This window comes from Drosophila kikkawai, chromosome X (genome assembly GCF_030179895.1).
Source record: "Drosophila kikkawai strain 14028-0561.14 chromosome X, DkikHiC1v2, whole genome shotgun sequence".
Classification (NCBI taxonomy): Eukaryota; Metazoa; Arthropoda; class Insecta; order Diptera; family Drosophilidae; genus Drosophila; species Drosophila kikkawai.
In genome coordinates this window covers 10639166-10658840 of record NC_091733.1, presented here as the reverse complement: position 1 = coordinate 10658840, position 19675 = coordinate 10639166, and the positions used below count along the sequence as shown (strand labels likewise).

The 19675-nt window shown below is 42.0% G+C and overlaps 2 protein-coding genes across 2 annotated transcripts; one reads left to right on the top strand and one right to left on the bottom strand.

Moving 5' to 3' along the window:
- Positions 1 to 2839: 2839 nt before the first annotated feature.
- Positions 2840 to 3836, bottom strand: LOC108083455 (uncharacterized). Its single transcript, XM_041774784.2, has 2 exons — positions 3608 to 3836; positions 2840 to 3553 (listed from the first exon to the last, which is right to left on the bottom strand). The coding sequence occupies exons 1-2, from the start codon at positions 3762 to 3764 to the stop codon at positions 2961 to 2963; spliced, it is 750 nt and encodes a 249-aa protein (XP_041630718.1). The 5' UTR covers positions 3765 to 3836; the 3' UTR covers positions 2840 to 2960.
- A 9575-nt stretch (positions 3837 to 13411) lies between these two features.
- Positions 13412 to 18473, top strand: ph-d (polyhomeotic distal). Its single transcript, XM_017179224.3, has 5 exons — positions 13412 to 13513; positions 13594 to 15224; positions 15283 to 15736; positions 15804 to 17590; positions 17662 to 18473. The coding sequence occupies exons 1-5, from the start codon at positions 13479 to 13481 to the stop codon at positions 18465 to 18467; spliced, it is 4713 nt and encodes a 1570-aa protein (XP_017034713.3). The 5' UTR covers positions 13412 to 13478; the 3' UTR covers positions 18468 to 18473.
- The last annotated feature ends 1202 nt before the right edge of the window (positions 18474 to 19675 follow it).

The window sequence follows — 19675 nt, the reverse complement described above, 5'->3', positions numbered from 1 at the left end:
CTATATCATATAGCTGCCATACAAATGTTCGATATATTTTTAGAAAAAAATTATAACTTTTCTGTTCTTTAACATTTTTGCACCATTTTTCAGATATCGTCATTGTCTATTTTTTCTGAATTTTGGTAAAAATGTTATGAAAATCGGACGACTATATGATATAACTGCCATAGGAACGATCGAGAAATAAATAGGAAAACAAGAAAGGAAGCTAACTTCGACACGCCGAAGTTCGTATACCCTTGCAGATTTGCAATTGGATCACTAAGAATCGAGCGAGCCATTCTGGTTAAATAATTAAAAATAAAAAATAAAAAAAAATATATAAAAGTTGTATATTTATTCATAACATTAATATAATGCTGAAAACACATACAAAACAGTTTGACAGTTACAGTTACATTCCTAGCTTTACATTTTCTCCACATCTACCGATCGCTTCTATGGCAGCTATATGACAGTTGCCCGATTTTCATAAAATGTATACCAAAATTCTAGAATAATAAAAAAAGCTTATATCTGAGAGTAGATAAAAATACATTGAAAAACAACGAAGCTATAATTTTTATACCCTTGCAGGGTATTTTATTTCCAGTCCGAAGCTCATTACGCATTGAAGGAGTCATTTCCGACCCCATAAACCATATATATTCTTGATCAGCATTAACAGGCGCATCTTTCTGGCTAAGTCCGGAAGAAAGAAATTTTTAATCAATTTTTTCAAAATTTTATAAGGGGTTACATCATTAAAATTCTCAAAATTTGATCAAATTTTCAATTTCTAACTAAGTATGCAAAGTTGTAAAAGTAAAATTAATGCATTTTTGACCGAGTTATGAATTTTCAAAGTTATGCCATATTGGGAGGCTATAAAATCAGGCTTAACGGCAGTGATGCGCATCTAGCTATTTTCTATTATTGGGAGAAAATTGCATTTCACTAACTGCCAGTGATGCTCATCTAGCTATTTTGCATTAAAATGCCATCTTACTTACAAGCAGTGATGCTCATTTCATTGTTCTTATATAGGAAAAATAAAATAAAACAAAATAATATAAAATAATGTATTTCATTGTTTTTTATTTAGGTTCATTAACAGAATAAAATAAAGTATTTTAAAATTAAAATGTTGCTTGTTGTGTTCGTTGCTGTTGTTGTAAAAGTAGCCGGTAGACCTGACTGGAAGTCCTATTTATGACAGATTAACATTCCGGATCGAAACTGCCATGATACTTTGACTTTTGGCTTCTGGCGGTGCTCTCTCCTTATCCCTGATTCCTGATCCCTATTCCTTTTGCGTGTGTCGTTGGTCCTTTCCCTTGGTTCTTGTCCAGGGTGGGTCTCAGGTCTACTGATACTGATGACTAGGAGCGATGGCGATGGCAATGACGATGGAAAGTCTGTAATTGAACAGAGAAAAATAGCAAATTAAAACCTAAAAAAGGCATAACTCTGTCAAAAATGCCTTAATTTGCATTTGGAAAGCGGTGTTATGTTAGTTTTTATAAGGTTAACAAATCTGCATACTTAGTTAGAAATTAAAAATATTATCAAATTTTGAGAATTTTAATGATGTAACCCCTTACAAAATTTTGAAAAAATTGATTAAAAATTTCTTTCTTCCGGACTTAGCCAGAAAGATGCGCCTGTTAATGCTGATCAAGAATATATATGGTTTATGGGGTCGGAAATGACTCCTTCAATGCGTAATTAGCTTCGGACTGGAAATAAAATACCCTGCCAGGGTATAAAAATTAGAGCTTCGTTGTTTTTCAACGTATTTTTATCTACTCTCAGATATAAGCTTTTTTTTATTATTCTAGAATTTTGGTATAAATTTCATAAAAATCGGACAACTATATCATATAGCTGCCATAGAAGCGATCGGTTAATGTATAAAATATATAAAGCTGGGAATGTAAAACTGAAACTGTCAAACTGTAAACATAATAAGTATAGGTAAAATTTAATGAAACTCTGTTTTGTGAGTGTTTTCAGCATTTAAATCTATAATATAAACATCGAAACCAATCTGCAAGGGTATACAAACTTCAGCGTGCCGAAGTTAGCTTCCTTTCTTGTTTTTATATGGTAACAATTTACAATTTACAATCATTTATTATAATTTTAGTCAAACGCAGTGAATAAGTTATTCGCGACCCCATAAATCATATATATTCTTGATCAGCATAAACAGGCAAAATTTTATAAGGGATTACATCGTTAAAATTGTTTAAAAAAAAATAGCGAAAAAATGGAATTTAAAATAAGTTGAATTGAAACTGACACAAAAATGCTTACCGAAATAAAATTAATGAATTTTTGGCTTCGTTATGGATTTGATAAGTTTTTATTTCCCCAAAAATAGTATAAAATTATGGATTAATCTTTAAATTAAATGAAGTCTGCAGAGTTTTCCGAATTGAAATTAATTGGCCAATTTACTCTTTCCAAAAATTATCATATTAAATTATGGATTTTATGTTTTTTAATTTGATAAGGGGTTAATTGAAATTATTTCATTTTTGACTTAGTTATTAAAGATTTTAATTATAATAACATATACAAAGTTTGGCTTGCCAAAGTTAGCTTACTTTCTTGTTTACATTTAATTTTAATTTTAAAATTTTGAGAAATTCTTTTTTTCAAATTTTTTATTATTATTTTGATATTTATTTATTCAGATTTTAATAAGGAATCGAAATTCATGTATATGTATGACGTTTGGCAATCATTTAATTGATTTTATGCTGTTAAGGCAAAGACTGATCAGCTTTAAATCAAATTATTTGCTAATACAAGCGATATAACAAATCCCTAAATCGAAAAGGATAATACGTTTATGTTTACGGGATATCGGAAATTATTATTCAATTCACTTCCAAATTGAAACTGGAACAACTTAAATTTTTTTTGTTGTACTTTTTGTTGCCACCCCAAAAATGCAAAATTTAATTTGGTCACTTCTTGCCATCCATGGCTGCTATCATAGGTCGCTTTTTGGGACCAGGGATGTATGTATTCACACCACACTTGGAGGACACGGCCTGCCTGCAGGATTCCTTGTTATCACAGCAGATGTGGATGTGGTTATTTGTGATATATAAGTTCTGGCTGGGTTGGGAGGAGCCGGTCGTCACTACCTCTTCATCTCCAGATTGAGAACATTCCTGGCTACTGGAGCTTTTTAAGCTACTGGAGCTACCCAGTCTCAATTCCTGCAGCAACTCCCGCATCTCCAGACAGTGAGTTTGAAGAACGTTCAGCTGTTCTTTCAGAGCTGTATTCTCTTTCACCACGGCCAGATCCAGATTATCTTGGTTCTGTTGGCAAGGCTGCAGCGTCTGCTCCGTCAAGGTTGACACTTCCACAGTGCGACCCATAAAGTAGATTTTGGCCTGCCTCCCGGCCAGTTGAAGGAGCTTGGACAGGCCAAGGGTGAGGGCGAGCATCACCCAATAGCTCATTGCGAAGTCTAAGGCGGCGCTTAGAGGACCTGGTGGTTCTGAGGGCTTCTGGCACTCGTGTGGCTCAAATGTAACCTCGGGCGGCTCTGAAAAGAATTAACAACAATTTCTTACCAATTAAAACTAGAATCCCAACTCACCTGTGTTGCGTTCCACAATATAATCGCGGTCAGCGCGCTTCCTGATCTCTAACGCATGCTGGAGACAGAGGACAGCCCAGGAAAAGAGGGCCAGTGCAAAGAGGAACAGAAAACTAATGATTTCAAACATTTTTTCCAGAGATTTTTTTTGGCACATAGTATAACTTGCATGATTATAAAAACAACTACCGAGGAGTCGGATTCGTGTGGAAAATCTGGAAAAAAATAAATGAATTTTCGTGTTGAAGTTAATTAACTAACCTGCTAAGATTATTTTTAATATATTTTTAGACGTGTGAAAAAATAAATTTTTAACGATTATTGACTTTAATATATTTTGAGGACTATTAATAATTCTAATTTTAAATTTATTTAATCGCTCAAACAATATTTATTATTATTTTGAGCTCAAAAATAACAATAAAAAAATAATCATTATTGAATTCGAAATAAAATTAATATCTTTTTGGGTTAGTTATAAATTAAAAAAAATTCGAATTTTTTCAAAATCGTTTAAAATTAAAATGTAATAATTATTATTTAATTTAAGATTTAAATTGATTGTTGCTCTTTTTTATTTCTTATTAAGTTTTCCATAACTGTTATACTCAAAATTCACCATACGTAATACCAGAGGCCACGCCCATGACAAACACGTAAGAGAAACGTCAGAATGTGAGCGATACCGCTCGCTCTAGTGGCGTCCCTGTCTTTCCAGCAAAGCCAACGACACACCCACCCCCTCTCACCAAGGGGAGGAAATTCACGTAGAGTGTACCCATTTTTTTTTTTTTTTTTTCACTTTCACCGTCGGCATTTTTTACTGGCCAACGATTCGGTCCGCTGCTCGTAATTAAATAGTGAGCGGGAGCAGGACAGGGAGTGGTAAGGTGAGAGGGATGCAAGGAAAGGAGGCGGTTTTTAGAACCAAGTCCGTAGGCTTATCTGTTGTAAGTTAAAATGGAGAACCTTTTAAGCCAAGAGTGTTGCAAAACTATTATCTTAAAGCTTTAATATTGTTAAAGAATTGGAAAAGAATTAGTGGAAAGAAAAATTATAGAAGGAATTACGAAAATAAGCTAACTTCAGGAAGCCGGAATTTGTATACCCTTAAAGTGTGAAATTGGATCGAAATCGGAAACTGATTGATTTCAATAAAACTAACAGATGATATGTATGTACATACATATATAAAAAATTAATACATTAATAAATCTAATAATTAAATAGATTTCGATTTGAATTTTCTAATATAATATAAATTATATACTTATACCCAACGAATGTGTTTTTAAATAAATAAAGAACCTTACTGAAGGTGTACCAAATATTTATAGATGTGTATACTAAAACAAACAAAGTTAAGCACGATTTTTATACCCTTGCAGGGTATTATAATTTCAGTCAGAAGTTTGCAACACAGTGAAGGAGACGTTTCCGACCCTATAAAGTATATATATTCTTGATCAGCATCAACAGCCGAGTCGATCTAGCCATGTCCGTCTGTCCGTCTGTCCGTCTGTCCGTTTCTACGCCAACTAGTCCCTCAGTTTTAAAGCTATCTGAATGAAACTTTGCATATAGTCTTCTATATATTCTCACTGCTATATATGTCGGAACGGGCCGGATCGGACGACTATATCATATAGCTCCTATACAAATGATCGATAAATTTTTAGAAACAAAATTTTAACTTGGCTGTTTATCAACATTTTTGCACCATTTTTCAGATATGGCCATTTTATATTAATTCAGAATTTTGGTAAAAATTTTATGAAAATCGGACAACTATATCATATAGCTGCCATAGAAGCGATCGGTAAATGTATAAAATATGTAAAGCTGGGAATGTAAAACTGTCAAACTGTAAACATAATAAGTATGGGTTAAATGTAATGAAACTCTGTTTTTTTGAGTGTTGTCAGTATTATAATCTATAATATAAACATCAAAACCAATCTGCAACGGCATACCGAAGTTAGCTTCCTTTCTTGTTAATTTTAAAATAATCAAGAAGTTTTTTAATATAAAAAATCAGATTTTATAATACAAAATAATATTTTTCTAAGTGAAGGAATCATTTTCGACCCCATAAACAATATAGATTCTTGATCAGCATCAACAGGGGAATCTTTCTATATATGTCAGGAAGAAATCGATTTTTTGGCCATTTTTGCAAAATTTTATAAGGGGTTAGTTACATCATTAAAATTTTTGATTTTGATAAAAAATTGAATTTTCAAAATTTTTAAATGAAGTATGCAGATTTAATAACTGTAGAAAATCTTGCGCAGAACAGTTTTCCGATTTAAAATTAATGCTCTTTTGGCCGAGTTATGATGTTTTTAATTAAAAAAAATTAAGAAGGTTTTTAATATAAAAAATCCGATTTTATAATACGAAATAATATTTTTCTAAGTCAAGGAATCATTTCCGACCCCATAAACCATATATATTCTTGATCAGCATTAACAGGGGAATCTTTCTAGATATGTCCGGAAGAAATCGATTTTTTGGCCATTTTTGCGAAATTTGATAAAATTAAAATTAGCAAAAATTGCCAAAAATTGTGATTTCTTAAAATTTTAAATTTGGTATGCAATTTTTTTAGGCTTATATAAACTAACACAAAACCGCTTTCCGAAACGAATTTAATGCATTTTTGGCTTATTTATGATATATTTTAATTTTAACCTGCAAGGGTATACAAACTTTGGCTGGCCAAAGTTAGCTTTCTTTCTTGTTAAACAGTATAAAATAGTTTTATCTTTAAATGTGAGTTATATATACATATATCGTATTAATTTTTCAAAATATTACATAGCTACAATCAGTAAAAAAGTAGCTACTAGCTACATCTCGGTGAAAAAATAAACGCTTAAAAACCAGAAACTTATAATTTTGTATACTTTGCCAAGATATAATATTATTTTTATCAACGTGGTTTACATATGAAAATTGAAAACAATTTTAATGAATTATTATATATTTTTTTATTATTATTATTTTAATATACATATATGTATATATCAACCATTTCTTAAATGTTAAATAATGACAGCATTTTTTATTTGTTTTCTTATATCGACGGTTTAATAAAATAAACCCTTTATAATGTGTAAAATTTTGATAAACAAAAATAGTAAAATATATGAAAAACAACAATATTTTTTAAATGTTCATGACAGATGTGTGATATTACATTACTTAATATATATGTATATATACAACTTAAAATGCAAAAAGACCATTAACTTGCGTATAAACCTATATTTCATCGACTCGGCTGTTGCTGATGCTGATTAAGAAAATAAAAAAAAAATACATATTATTATTAATATTATTTATAATTTATTTTACTATTATTCCAGTGCGGCAAGGGTAACCTTACACTTATTTCAAGAAATACCATTTTCAAATATGAAGTGATTTTAAAAACGTACATATATTTTAATAAAATTTTTAATTAATATATATTAAGGTCGTAGAATATTTTGAACTAAAAAGTTGTACTCAATTTTCAAATTTAAAAAATTGTAGATTATCATTAGAATTAAGTATGTAATATATAATTATTTTACTGATTAGCATTAAGAGCCGAGTTGAGCTAGCCGAGTCGCTGTATTAAAACTTATCATGTTTGTGAAGAGCGATATTTGTATATCACTTGTAATTTTCTATCCTTTTCTGAAGGTTACAATAAAAATGCTTTTGGCTTATAGAAATAAATACAGAACGTGAGCGTATCTAAAAAGTACAAAAACAATGCTAGCTACTGAATCCCAACATGATCGAGCAGCAAAACAACTCCCAGCCCTCATCGCATTTTCAAATGCTATTCCCTCGTCAGCTTTCACCTTTCACCTACTCCTACCCATTCTCCTGACCATCCCCCTAACAATAATGAGCTTAGGGGTTGAATTTGTATTCCTTCCCTTCCAGAATAGTCCTGCTTTTGAGGGTAATTGTATTTTGTTTGCTTGGAAATCGCTCTTACTGGGGCGCCTAAAATGGTGGATAAGGGTGCACGGAGGTCGCTGAGGTCGGCCGGAAGGGCAAGTGTCAGAGGTCAACCCTTTTCCGCTTCCCTGTTTGATTTGCCCTACCCTTTTTGTGAAGTACAGTTCGTTTAGCTGGGTTGAATTTCCGTTGACTGCAAAAAAGGGACACAAGTATAAAAAAAACTAAAATAGAAGAACGCTACCCAAAAATGTATATTGCATACTTTCTGGTGGCAAGCCAGGTTGCTTGCAAGGATTAACAGGACCTAAAATCAACTGAAAATATGTAAAAATAATTCAGTTGATATAAATTATATACAAATTTTACCTTATTAAATGACACTTTTTATAATTGGTACATTGTTTCTTACTTTTTTTTTACCAAATTAAATCTAGACAATAGTTCTTTGGCGGATCATAGAAAAAGTATAGAATATATAAAAACAATCCAGATATATGTTTAATTTTACTCAAATATACCCATATTACTTCTGATCCCAAAGTTTGGAATATGGGTTTTTCTTAGACTTTAAAATTGTTTATCTAAATCTTAAGACTTTATCATATAGCTGTCGTAGAAGCATTTATTAAATCTGGTAAAATTCTAAAAAGACACCTCTTTTTTATAAAACGCACTAACTTTTATAACTTTTATTGGGTCAAGTTGGAAATTTCAAGCAACTTGGAGTTCAGCAAGAAGATAGATTCCTATCTTATAAATACAAATCAATATCTGTTAATATAATATAAATGTATGAATTTTACATGACTTATAAATTCAAATATACCCTAAGATAAAACTATATAATATTTAAGTTACGGTTTTTCAGTTATTATTACAGTATATATTGTCATCGTAGTAACAATCAGTGAAATTTTATTATCTTTTGTGCCCAAAATCTATAAAGATACATTTGTGCAGCATTCGGAAGTCGATGTGGCCTGGCCAAAGGAACCACAAGACAGTTTCATCCCTTCCGATGACCCAACCAAAGTCTTTTACAGGCTGAAGGATTCCTGTGTACTCTACGCAAAAGGAAAAATATGACTTCAGGCAAAACAAAACTACTTTTGATTTTATTACTAATCCTTAAGTGTGGTGCAAATTAAAAATTTTGTTTACAAAAGCAAAACCTTGGAAAGCGATTTGTTCAGAATTAAAAAAACCAAGCGTACAAATTACAAAAACAAAACACAAACATTTGCAAAGGTATTCGTTTCGCCTTGCCCATATATCCTGCCTGGCTTATGATTTTAGGGGTAGTTTACTAATGTTTTCTTTTTGCCGGGCTTCTAGTTTGAATTTCGGTGTCCGACCCTGATTTTAGATATTCCTATTATTCGCAAATAATATTTAAACTAGAAAACTAATACCAGTAAGAGGTATTAATCAAATTTTAAGTTAAGCGTTGCAAAATTCTTGTGAAAAAAAAAAATAAAATAAAATAAAGTAAAATTAAAATAAAAAAAATATATAAATTAAAAAAATAATAATAATATAAAAAATAAAGGTATTTTCCTTGTTTTTTTTAAGGATGCATGACTTCTTCCTTTAAATGCTGTGTGAATTAAGTTCTTATTGTTCGCCCTGTCGCAATCTCGGTGGTTAAGGAAATGGTGATGCTGGATATCAGATCCATTTCCACTGTTAATAAGGCGTGGCCTTACGAAAATCAAGCCTGGGCCGCTGCCTGCGGCGCTGTCAACAGCGACCGCAACGAAGCAAACCACTTTTGATTATCATTCTTCACTCAACATACACACAAACACACACACATCGCGACTGTGTGACTGCATGACTCTTTGACTGTATGTCGAGGCTGATAACTCCGTTAGGTTTTTTCTTTTTTTAAAATGGTGTTACAAATTCTAGCAATTGCCCAACAGCAACAACAAAACAGGTACACAAGTTTGTATGTTTTGTATTCGTCTGTGTGTGTCATGTAAATGCGCTAGAACGAGAGGCAACATGTGAATAAAGTACGCGCACAGCAATTTACGCTCATTAAACATTTGTCATTTTTACGAAATGCAAATACACAAACACACAGCCATATGACTGGCTCGTCTACTCTTCGCTCGCCCCAATAACAACGTCCGGGCCCCAACAACAACTTGGAGGCAATTAGTTGAATCGTCGCCAAGAAGAAGAGCGCATGCTCGACTTATAGTACAGTTGAGCGTGCCAGAACGAATAAAAAAGGAAGAGCCAAAGCAAAAAGGCCAAGAAGGCATGCAACTAATAAGAAAAAAGGTTAAAATAAAAACTCAAGGAAAGCCAAAGCTAAAGGCAAGAATACTACGATCCACACACACACACACATGCCCAAAGGAAAAAAAAAAAAACAAGAAACAAAGCAATGCGGAGCGAGAGAGCGACGGCAAAAGCACTTTACGAGCATAAAAATAATATGGCGTCGGGGGAAGCGAACAAAAAAAAGAAATGAGACGACGCGAAATGAAACCCACGGTTTCATCAGTCAAAGCCAATCGACAACAACAATTGGAATGATGAACGCGCATATAGCGCCGCAACGTTGTTGCTGGATGGGGCGGCGGAAAAGAAGAAGGCCGTCAAGAGCCCACAGCAAGGCACCCATACTAACGCACACTCATGCACACAGGGCACTCCGCAGAGGCAGCCACAAAATGAAATGCCAAAGAAAGGCACAGTGGGACGAACAGAATTTATTTTCGATATGAATTGTAGGTACATTATAGCTTTATGAAATATATGCCAATACTACAAATTGTTATATAACCAATATATAATACTAAAACTAATTTTTACCCATCATAATTTCCCAAAAACTTGTTCTTAAACGTAAGCACAGTATTTAGTTAAAATTATAATATTTCTAGACAATATTATATATTTTACATTTATAATGCGCAATTTTCCTAGCTATACAATTTATCATAGTTGCGCCACTGTACTCCACCAAAAAAAAAACTGCATCGACGACCCAAAAGCAAAGCGAAAATGCAATACAAGAATAATGGATCGCACGCCACTGTTCAGTGTTCAGCAGAGTGAGTGAGTGAAAAAAAGCATTTTGCTCTGCCTCTGCGCATACGCTGCCCCCTGCCTTTTACTTCTTCTTTCCTTCCACCGTCTGTTTCCGACAACCAAAACTAATAATAAAGTAAGGCTGATCCGATATGAACAGTACAACAGGAGGGTGCGAGAGGAATAGGAATGAAAATGGAAGTGGAAGGAGGAGGGCGACGTCCAGGTAGATTGCTGGCTGTGGTGGTGGAATGAAAAAAGAAGATGAAGTATAGCAACAATCGGGCGGTAGACATTCGAGTGTACAGACAGAAAACTGGATTCGGTCGTTCGTTCAAGGGGAAAGGGGGGGGGCCGATCAGTCGGGGTGGTTGAAACACAGGCACACATACGCATGCATGGACAATACACATGCCCGCCAGCTGTAGCCTCGACTCTCGTTTTTTGTTTTTTTGCTTGCTATACTGCTGCCGTTTCTTTCCAACCCCAAGCGCGACGAGGGCATCTCGCTCGCACTTCGGCCCCGCCGAGGCCTGCCCCTAGTACCGTCGCACTCGCACCCGTACATTTCAGTATAGAGAAAAGTTATCGCCTGCGCCCGGGTGCGGGAGAAACTGGTTCGTGCTGTTGCCTTTTCCCATGCCAGCTGTCCCGCAAAAGCAGCACCAACACCAACACATGCGCACTTCATTTTGTTTCGTCGGCTCGGCGTAGAGTTGTCGCCGTGTCGCGCGGTTCAGTCTGAAATTCAACTTGGCGGCGTGCGGTTCTTGAGCTCTGAGTTCGTGTGCGTGTATGTGAACGAACGGCAAAAAGTCGACGCGACGCACACACACCCTCGCTCTGGCGGGCAGTTTAACATTGTATTTATTTTATTTTTTTTTAATGCCATAACTGCATATCGCTGCGGTGGCGACCAGTGTTTAGTGAATGCGATTCCGCAACACTCAATGAAAATGAGGGGAACAGCCAAAGAAACCGAAATCTTGACGACGCTGCCGACGTAAGCAGCTCGCAGGAAAGTGTATCGACTGAAGTGTGTGGCCTGGAATAAAAACAAAGCGGAGAAGAAAGAAGAACCAAGAGGAAAAGAAAACAAATTATGCTGTGCGGCGTCTAGAGTTGTCGTTGTCGCTGCGTTTGGACGTTGTTTTATGTAAGATCGCGTGCACAGGTGCCTCATGGCCTCACTTATTAAATGTACACATTAGTTAGATGAAACATAAAAAAAAAAAAACGGGGGAAAACTGAGTGGAGAAGAAAACATATTTTCGAGACGCCGCAACTGCTGCCGCCGCTGTGACATCGGCGCATGCTCGCTGCCGCTTGTTTTTGCCTCGCATTGTTGTCATTCCCCTCGACGTCTCTGCCTCTCCCTAATTCGTTTTTCCCTCCGACTCTACCGCTTATTCGGTCTCCGTTTCTCATGCTTCTTGCAACTCAATTTCGGCTGAAGGGAAAATCAAATTGATGATGGCTTTGGCACTGTTGTAAGCAGTCTGCCGCCACACACACACACGCACACCACCACACAGACCAACACATAAAAACATTACTCGCATAAATGGAATGTAAAAAGAGGGAAACAAGAAGACACAAAAATAAAAAATCACTCGCACAGTGGAAAGAATCCCGTCTTTACGTTGCAAGCTAAATATGCTGCATGTTGATTGATTCCGATTTTCTTTACATCTTTTCCATTCCCGTACCGGATCCGCATCCCATTTCGAGTAGCGCACAATCCAATCCACTAGCAGCACCCACACCCGGGGGCTGGGAAATCAACCCCGTCGTTAAACCGCCCCCGCCGAATGCCACCCCTGATAGAATTTGCCCAACCGAAGGGAAAAAAAAGTAACCCAAACCCTGCCAGGATTAGAGGAGGGGAAAGCGTAACCAAAACCGTAACCATTTGTTACTCTTGGACATTTAGTGGCAACTGGCATTATTTTCGCCTCTGAGGAAGGTCTTTGAACCTTTTCCCATGGAGACTCGGACCATTCTCCACATCCACTCTCCATTTCCACGGCCCTTATCACAGTTACTCGCAACTTTTTTGGCCAGCGGCAAGAGGCAATCCATAAATAAAGGTCGTCTCGTTTACTCCCACTCCAACTGCGGCTCCGGCTGCTTCTGCATCTCCCCATCCTGTTCGAAGGACAAGGACAGACCGATGGGCAGAGAGCAGGATAGATAGCAGGCTGTGTGCGGCAGCAACAACTAAAAATAGAAGTTGGGGAAAACAGGCAACTCTGACAAACGACCTCCTTTCAATGCAACAAATATATATATGAAACAATTGCATTGCACACATATGCAAAACAGTGCAATCTTACTAGGTCACAGCCCATTGTTAATTTAGGAGATATGTGGGTTAGTTCGAACGAAACTTTGATTTATTTGGGTCTTATGGAATGAACAAACAGTACAAGGAACTGTGGTTAAATAATTGATCAAAAGTATACATACATATGTTTTAAGCTCATCTCAAACTGTATCCACTGTAAATGATTTAGGCTGTGTGAATGATCCCGGAATGAAGTGCTTTTCGTTCCATCTCACTTTTTCGTCTCGACTTTGTTTTCGTTTTCCGTTTCTTTGCCGCCTTTGGACAACGATTGCAGTATGCGATCCCGTCTTTGTCTTTCTCAATGATTGCTCGTCTCTTTTTCACCTTCGTATCTCGTTCGCCTTTGGGAGTGTAGAGTGCATTGCTAATCTCTTAACCGCTCCTGCTCTCTCTCCGTCCGAATCCCACGCTCCCGCTTTGATCTCAGCTGGGAGAGCTGCCAACCTGTTTGCATGGCTTTGTGTTATTTTTAGTTGCAGCTGCAGTTTTAGACAAAAAATAATAAAGAACATGAAGTATGCCCCACGCAATCGAAAGAGTCCCAAGTCTGTCTGCATTTCTTGTTTGTGTCTCGCCACAATGTTTACTGATCGTCTGCCGCTTTTTCTCCTTTCCCTTCCTTCAGAGCGGGCACGGAAAGTGAAGCGTCGGCCAACAAGACCACAACACCTACATCATCAAGCATATTATCACCGGCATTCACATCTGCATCTCCGGGAGGCACTAACATACCACTAAAAGACACCTCAAACTTGCGGGAGGACGGCCAAAAATCTCTGAAGAGCTTGGAGACGCTTGCCCAGAAAACAGGCATCTGTTTCGACGAGGATTTGGCTAGTACGTCGCCGAGTCAAACGCCCAGCAGCCAAACACGTGACGCAGCCGGAACGTCGCCCATTAAACAGCGACGCCATCCACTTCTGCCGCTTGTAGGTAATTCACCAAGGACTCCCATCTCGACGAGACGCGGCCGCACGCTGGAGAAGTCACAGAGTCCTGCCCAACAGGTGGCAGCCGCCACCACGGTGCCTCTGCAGATCTCTCCGGAGCAGCTGCAGCAGCTCTACGCGAGCAATCCTTATGCCATCCAGGTTAAGCAAGAGTTTCCAACCCATACAACGGGTGCGGGCACGGAGCTAAAGCATGCGACCAACATTTTAGATGTTCAGCAGCAGATGCAGCTGCAGCAGCAGCTCTCGGATGCCAATGGAGCCGGAGGAGCTGCTGGAGGCACAGGAGTAGCGGGAGGAGCACCAAGTCCAGCCAACTCCCAGCAGACGCAACAGCAGCAGCACTCGACAGCCATCAGCACGATGTCCCCGATGCAGCTAGCGGCGGCTACCGGAGGAGTGGGCGGTGATTGGGCGCAGGGCAGGACCGTGCAGCTGATGCAGCCCTCCACCAGCTTCCTGTATCCGCAGATGATTGTGTCCGGTAATCTGCTGCATCCTGGCGGTCTTGGTCAGCAGCCCATCCAGGTGATCACTGCCGGCAAGCCCTTCCAGGGTAACACGCCCCAGATGATCACCACCACCACGCAGAATGCCAAGCAGATGATTGGGGGACAGACGCAGTTTGCCGGCGGCACCTACGCCTCTTGCATCCCCTCCAACCACAGTCAGTCGCCACAGACGCTGCTCATCTCGCCGGTGAATGTGATCTCGCACTCGCCGCAGCAGCAGCAGAACCTGCTTCAGTCGATGGCTGCTGCCGCCCAGCAACAGCAGCAGCAGCAACAGTTGACACAGCAGCAGCAACAACAGCAGCAGATTTCTCAACAGCAACAACAGCAGCAGCAGCAGCTCACGGCGGCCCTTGCGAAGGTGGGCGTAGATGCGCAGGGCAAGATGGCCCAGAAGGTGGTCCAGAAGGTGACCACCACCAGTAGCACGGTGCAAGCGGCGACAGCGGGCGGAGCAGCAGCCACGGCAGCCCAGGCCCAGCAGGTGCAACAGGTCCAGCAGCAGCAGCAGCAGACTACGCAAACCACCCAGCAATGCGTTCAAGTCTCGCAGTCGACGTTACCCGTGGGCGTGGGAGTGGCCCAGGCCGGCCAGTCCGTTCAGTCAGTCCAGGCCGCGCAGCTTCTGAACGCCGGCCAGGCTCAGCAGATGCAGATCCCCTGGTTTTGGCAGAATGCGGCTGGACTGCAGTCCTTTGGCTCGAACCCGATCATCCTGCGGGGCCAGCCGGACGGAACCTCGGGCATGTTTATCCAGCAACCGACCACGCAGACTCTGCAGACGCAGCAGAACCGTAAGTGCCCCCTCCCAGTAATAAACTCCATTCGGTCCTAATTTCTGTGCTCTCACAGAGATCATCCAGTGCAATGTCACCCAGACGCCCCCCAAGGCGCGCACCCAACTGGACGCACTCGCTCCCAAGCAGCAACAGCAGCAGGCGGGAACTGCCAACCAGACACAGCAGCAGCAACAGCAGCAACAGTTGGCGGTGGCCACTGCGCAGTTGCAGCAGCAGCAACTTACGGCAGCGGCGCTGCAGAGACCTGGTGCCCCGATCATGCCCCACAATGGCACCCAGGTGCGTCCGGCCAGCTCGGTGTCCACGCAGACAGCCCAGAACCAGAGCTTGCTGAAGGGCAAGATGCGCACCAAGCAGCAGCCGGTGCGACCTGCCTTGTCCGCCCTGAAGACGGAGAACGGCCAGTTGGCGGGTCAGAACAAGGTGGTGGGTCACATGGCCACCGTGCAGCAGCAACAGCAGGCGACGGCGAATCTCCAGCAAGTGGTCAACTCGGCGGGCAACAAGTGAGTAATCTAAGGCACCTCTGCCCAGATATCGTCAAGCTAACTTATTACCTCTTGGGTATTATAGAATGGTTGTGATGAGCACGACGGGCACTCCCATTACACTCCAGAACGGGCAGACCCTGCACGCAGCCACTGCGGGAGTGGCGGGTGTGGACAAACAGCAGCAGCAGCAGCAGTTGCAGTTGATTCAGAAACAGCAGTATCTGCAGCAGCAAATGTTCCAGCAGCAGATAGCTGCCCTCCAGATGCAGCAGCAGGCGGCAGCTCAGGCCCAGCAGCAGCAGCAGCAACAAGTCACTCAACAGCAGCAGCAAGTGACCGCCCAGCAACAGCAGGCTGTGGCGCAGGCCCAGCAGCAACAGAGGGAACAACAGCAGCAAGTGGCCCAGGCTCAGGCACAGCAGCAACAGGCGCTTGCCAACGCCACCCAGCAGATCCTCCAAGTTGCTCCAAACACCTTCATTACCTCCCACCAGCAACAGCAGCAGCAACTGCACAACCAATTGATACAGCAGCAACTGCAACAACAGGTGCAAGCGCAAGCTCAAGTGCAGGCGCATGTCCAAGCCCAGGCCCAGGCACAGCAGCAGCAGCAGCAGCAGCAGCAGCAGCGAGAACAACAGCAGAACATCATCCAGCAGATTGTGGTGTCGGGCGGAGCGACATCACAGCAGCAACAGCAGAACACCGGGCAACTGCAACTGAATAACGTGCCCTTCACGGTGTCTTCGACCACGACGCCAGCCGGAATAGCCACCTCCAGTGCCCTGCAGGCGGCTCTGTCCGCCTCAGGGGCCATCTTCCAGACAGCAAAGCCCGGCACTTGCAGCTCGTCTCTGCCCACCAGCAGTGTGGTTACCATTACCAATCAGAGCTCGACTCCTCTGGTCACCAGCAGCACGGTGGCCAGCCTCCAGCAAGCGCAGGCTCAAGCCCAGCTCCAACAGCAGCAGCAGCAGTTGATCACCACCGCCATGGCAGTAGCTTCTCAGCAGCAGCAGCAGCAGCAGCAGCAACAACAGCAGGGACCACCCTCCCTGACGGCCACGACGCCCTCGCCAACCACCAACCCCATCCTGGCCATGACCTCCATGATGAATGCCACGGTGGGTCACCTGTCAAGCGCTCCACCGGTAACAGTCTCTGTGACCAGCACCGCAGTCACTCCATCGCCGGGTCAATTGGTTACACTAAGCAGTGCCAGCACACCCACCAAGGAGACGCCTTCGAAGACGGCCACCCTGGTGCCCATTGGCTCGCCCATGACGCCCGCATCTGTCTCAGCTCAGGACAGAAGCGCCACGCCAAAATCCTCGACTCCAGCCAATGCGAGTGCGTCCGTGGAGGCCAGCAGTTCCACCGGCGAGGCCCTGCCCAACGGAGAAGTCACTGAGGCGGCGTCCACGCCGACGCGGGCTGCCACCACGCCCACCAGCAAGCAAAGCAACGTGGTCCAGCCCACGAGCAGCAGCGCCGCCACACCCAGCACACCCAGTGGTAAGGAGGAGACGAAAGTGGCCACCTCCACCAGCTCTAGCGCAGCCACAACGCCCACCACGACGAAGACGGTCAGTAATGGGATCGGAACGGGCAGGAGCACGGCGTGCACCACAGGTAGCACCACTGTGACCACCACCACCACTGTGAGCACCACCACGACCTGCAGCAGTGCGACCAGTACAACCACCACGACGATCTGCAGCAATGGGGCGAAGGATCTGCCCAAGGCGATGATCAAGCCAAACGTGCTGACCCACGTCATCGATGGCTTCATCATCCAGGAGGCCAACGAACCCTTTCCGGTCACCAGACAGCGCTATGCGGACAAGGATGTCGCCGATGAACCGCCCAGTGAGTATCTCCATCACACACTATGCTTTGCAATTGTGTTAATCTCCGTGTTTCCCATCTTCATCCTGCAGAGAAAAAGGCGGCCATGCAGGAGGACATGAAGCCCAGTGGAACAGCGTCCGCTCCAGCCTCCGATATGGTGGCCTGCGAGCAGTGCGGCAAGTTGGAGCACAAGACGAAGCTCAAGCGGAAGCGTTTCTGCTCGCCGGGATGCGCCAGGCAGGCGAAGAACGGCATTGGAGGCGGCGGAATGGAGACCGGGGAGACGAACGGCCTGGGAACCGGCGGAATCGTTGGGGTGGACGCCATGGCGTTGGTCGACAAGCTAGACGAGGCCATGGCCGAGGAGAAGATGCAGACAGAGGCTTTGCAGGCCATGTCCGAGCCCCTGCCCTTTCTGGCGGCTCCAACGGAAGTTCTGCCGCTGTCCCTGCCTGTGCTGGCCCCCGCCATTCCGACGCCTGCGCCACTGGCACTCCCTCTGCCGCCGCTGCCGCTGGGATTGCCGTTGCCAGTAGCTATACCGGCTCCAGGTCCACTGCCAGCAGTGATTCCTGCCGCGGCGCCTGCACCCACCACTTGCAGTTCAAACGGAACTGATCGCCCGCCCATCAGCAGCTGGAGTGTGGAAGAGGTCAGCAACTTTATCCGGGAACTGCCGGGCTGTCAGGACTATGTGGACGACTTCATTCAACAGGAGATCGACGGCCAAGCGCTTTTGCTGCTTAAGGAGAATCATCTGGTGCATGCCATGGGCATGAAACTGGGGCCTGCACTCAAGATCGTGGCCAAGGTGGAGTCCATGAAGGAGGTGTCGCCCCCTGCCGATGGCAAGGAGGCCACGGCAGCGTCGACAATAGCGGCGGGAGCACAATAGTGTCGGCGTGATGACCCAGACGAGATGATGCTCTCGCCCTCGTATTCAATAACTCCACCACCTTATTCGCCGGTGGGGGCGGTGCCGGCCGCATCCGTTCCCGCCAGCACTCCGCCGGAGTCCGAGGACAGCAGTGGCGGCAGCCACCTGTGCTTCGACTTGACGACGCGCCTCTGCCACGACCTTAAGCTGGAGGAGGAGCAATAGCTCTGGACCGGGTCTAACCGGGTCCGCCGCCGTCGTCCAAGGAGAATCTGATTCCCCTGGGGCGGACCGAAGCGAATAAAAGCAATTTTAGGGCATTTTTTGAAGGTAAACTAAGGTTAATCGGAATCGTTGGTCTTCTCGTAGCTAAAGCGAAAGCCGCCGCATGTAAGATAAAGCATAGACTGTTCTCCCGGTCATCAATCATCTATCATCAATCACCCAGGTCGACAAGAGAAAATACTAAGACTAAAAGCGAATTATCCTAAAAGATCTTGGTTTATTGTTAATTCGAAATCGAAAAATATTTGTAATAATTTTCAAAAATTTATTGACGCAATCCGCAAGTTTTATCAAGCTTGGAAAAGTGCCAAAACAAGGAGTATAGCACTGTTTCCACCATATGTCTTTCAGAATTAATCGCGTTTAGTCTCCGATTAAAAAAGTTTCGGTTTTGTCGACCTGTGTCATCATCCTTGTACAGACACACCAACTTCCAATTAAAACGTTGTTTGGGCTTTAAACAAACCCAACAAATTGAGATATCACTGGATTTATAGCCCCATTCAATTGCTACATATTATGACTTTTTTTTTTTATACCTTTGTAGGGTATTATAATTTAGAACAGAAGCTTTCAGCGCATCATTTTCAGTTCCGATCATATCCTATTCATGATATTCAGGATCGTCGTTTATGTTTTTGAAAAATTAATCAAAAACAAATTACCTGTTAGTTTTTCTTGTCACTTGACTAAAATGGATCGAATTGTAATGATCTAATTGCAAACTGGCAAGAACACCTAATATATGTGCATTATAGGGACTTAAATTGTTATTTATATACCATTTTTTTTAAAGAAAATTAAAGTACACAAATGCAGTAGCTAATTTCAATTTGGCAAACTTGTCTATCCTAGTTTTTATTATGTTAACAAATCAGCATATTGAGTTTAAAAATTTAGAAAATTAAAATTATGTTGAATCTTTGACAATTTTTAACCAA

Bases quoted from the DNA above. Each gene is read 5' to 3' on its own strand.
- LOC108083455 (XM_041774784.2), bottom strand. From the start codon at position 3,764: ATGTGCCAAAAAAAATCTCTGGAAAAAATGTTTGAAATCATTAGTTTT. The intron at 3,554-3,607 runs GTGAGTTGGGAT...AATTCTTTTCAG, and splicing joins TATTGTGGAACGCAACACAG to AGCCGCCCGAGGTTACATTT.
- ph-d (XM_017179224.3), top strand. From the start codon at position 13,479: ATGAAGTATGCCCCACGCAATCGAAAGAGTCCCAA. The intron at 15,737-15,803 runs GTGAGTAATCTA...TGGGTATTATAG, and splicing joins GTCAACTCGGCGGGCAACAA to AATGGTTGTGATGAGCACGA. The intron at 17,591-17,661 runs GTGAGTATCTCC...TTCATCCTGCAG, and splicing joins TGTCGCCGATGAACCGCCCA to AGAAAAAGGCGGCCATGCAG.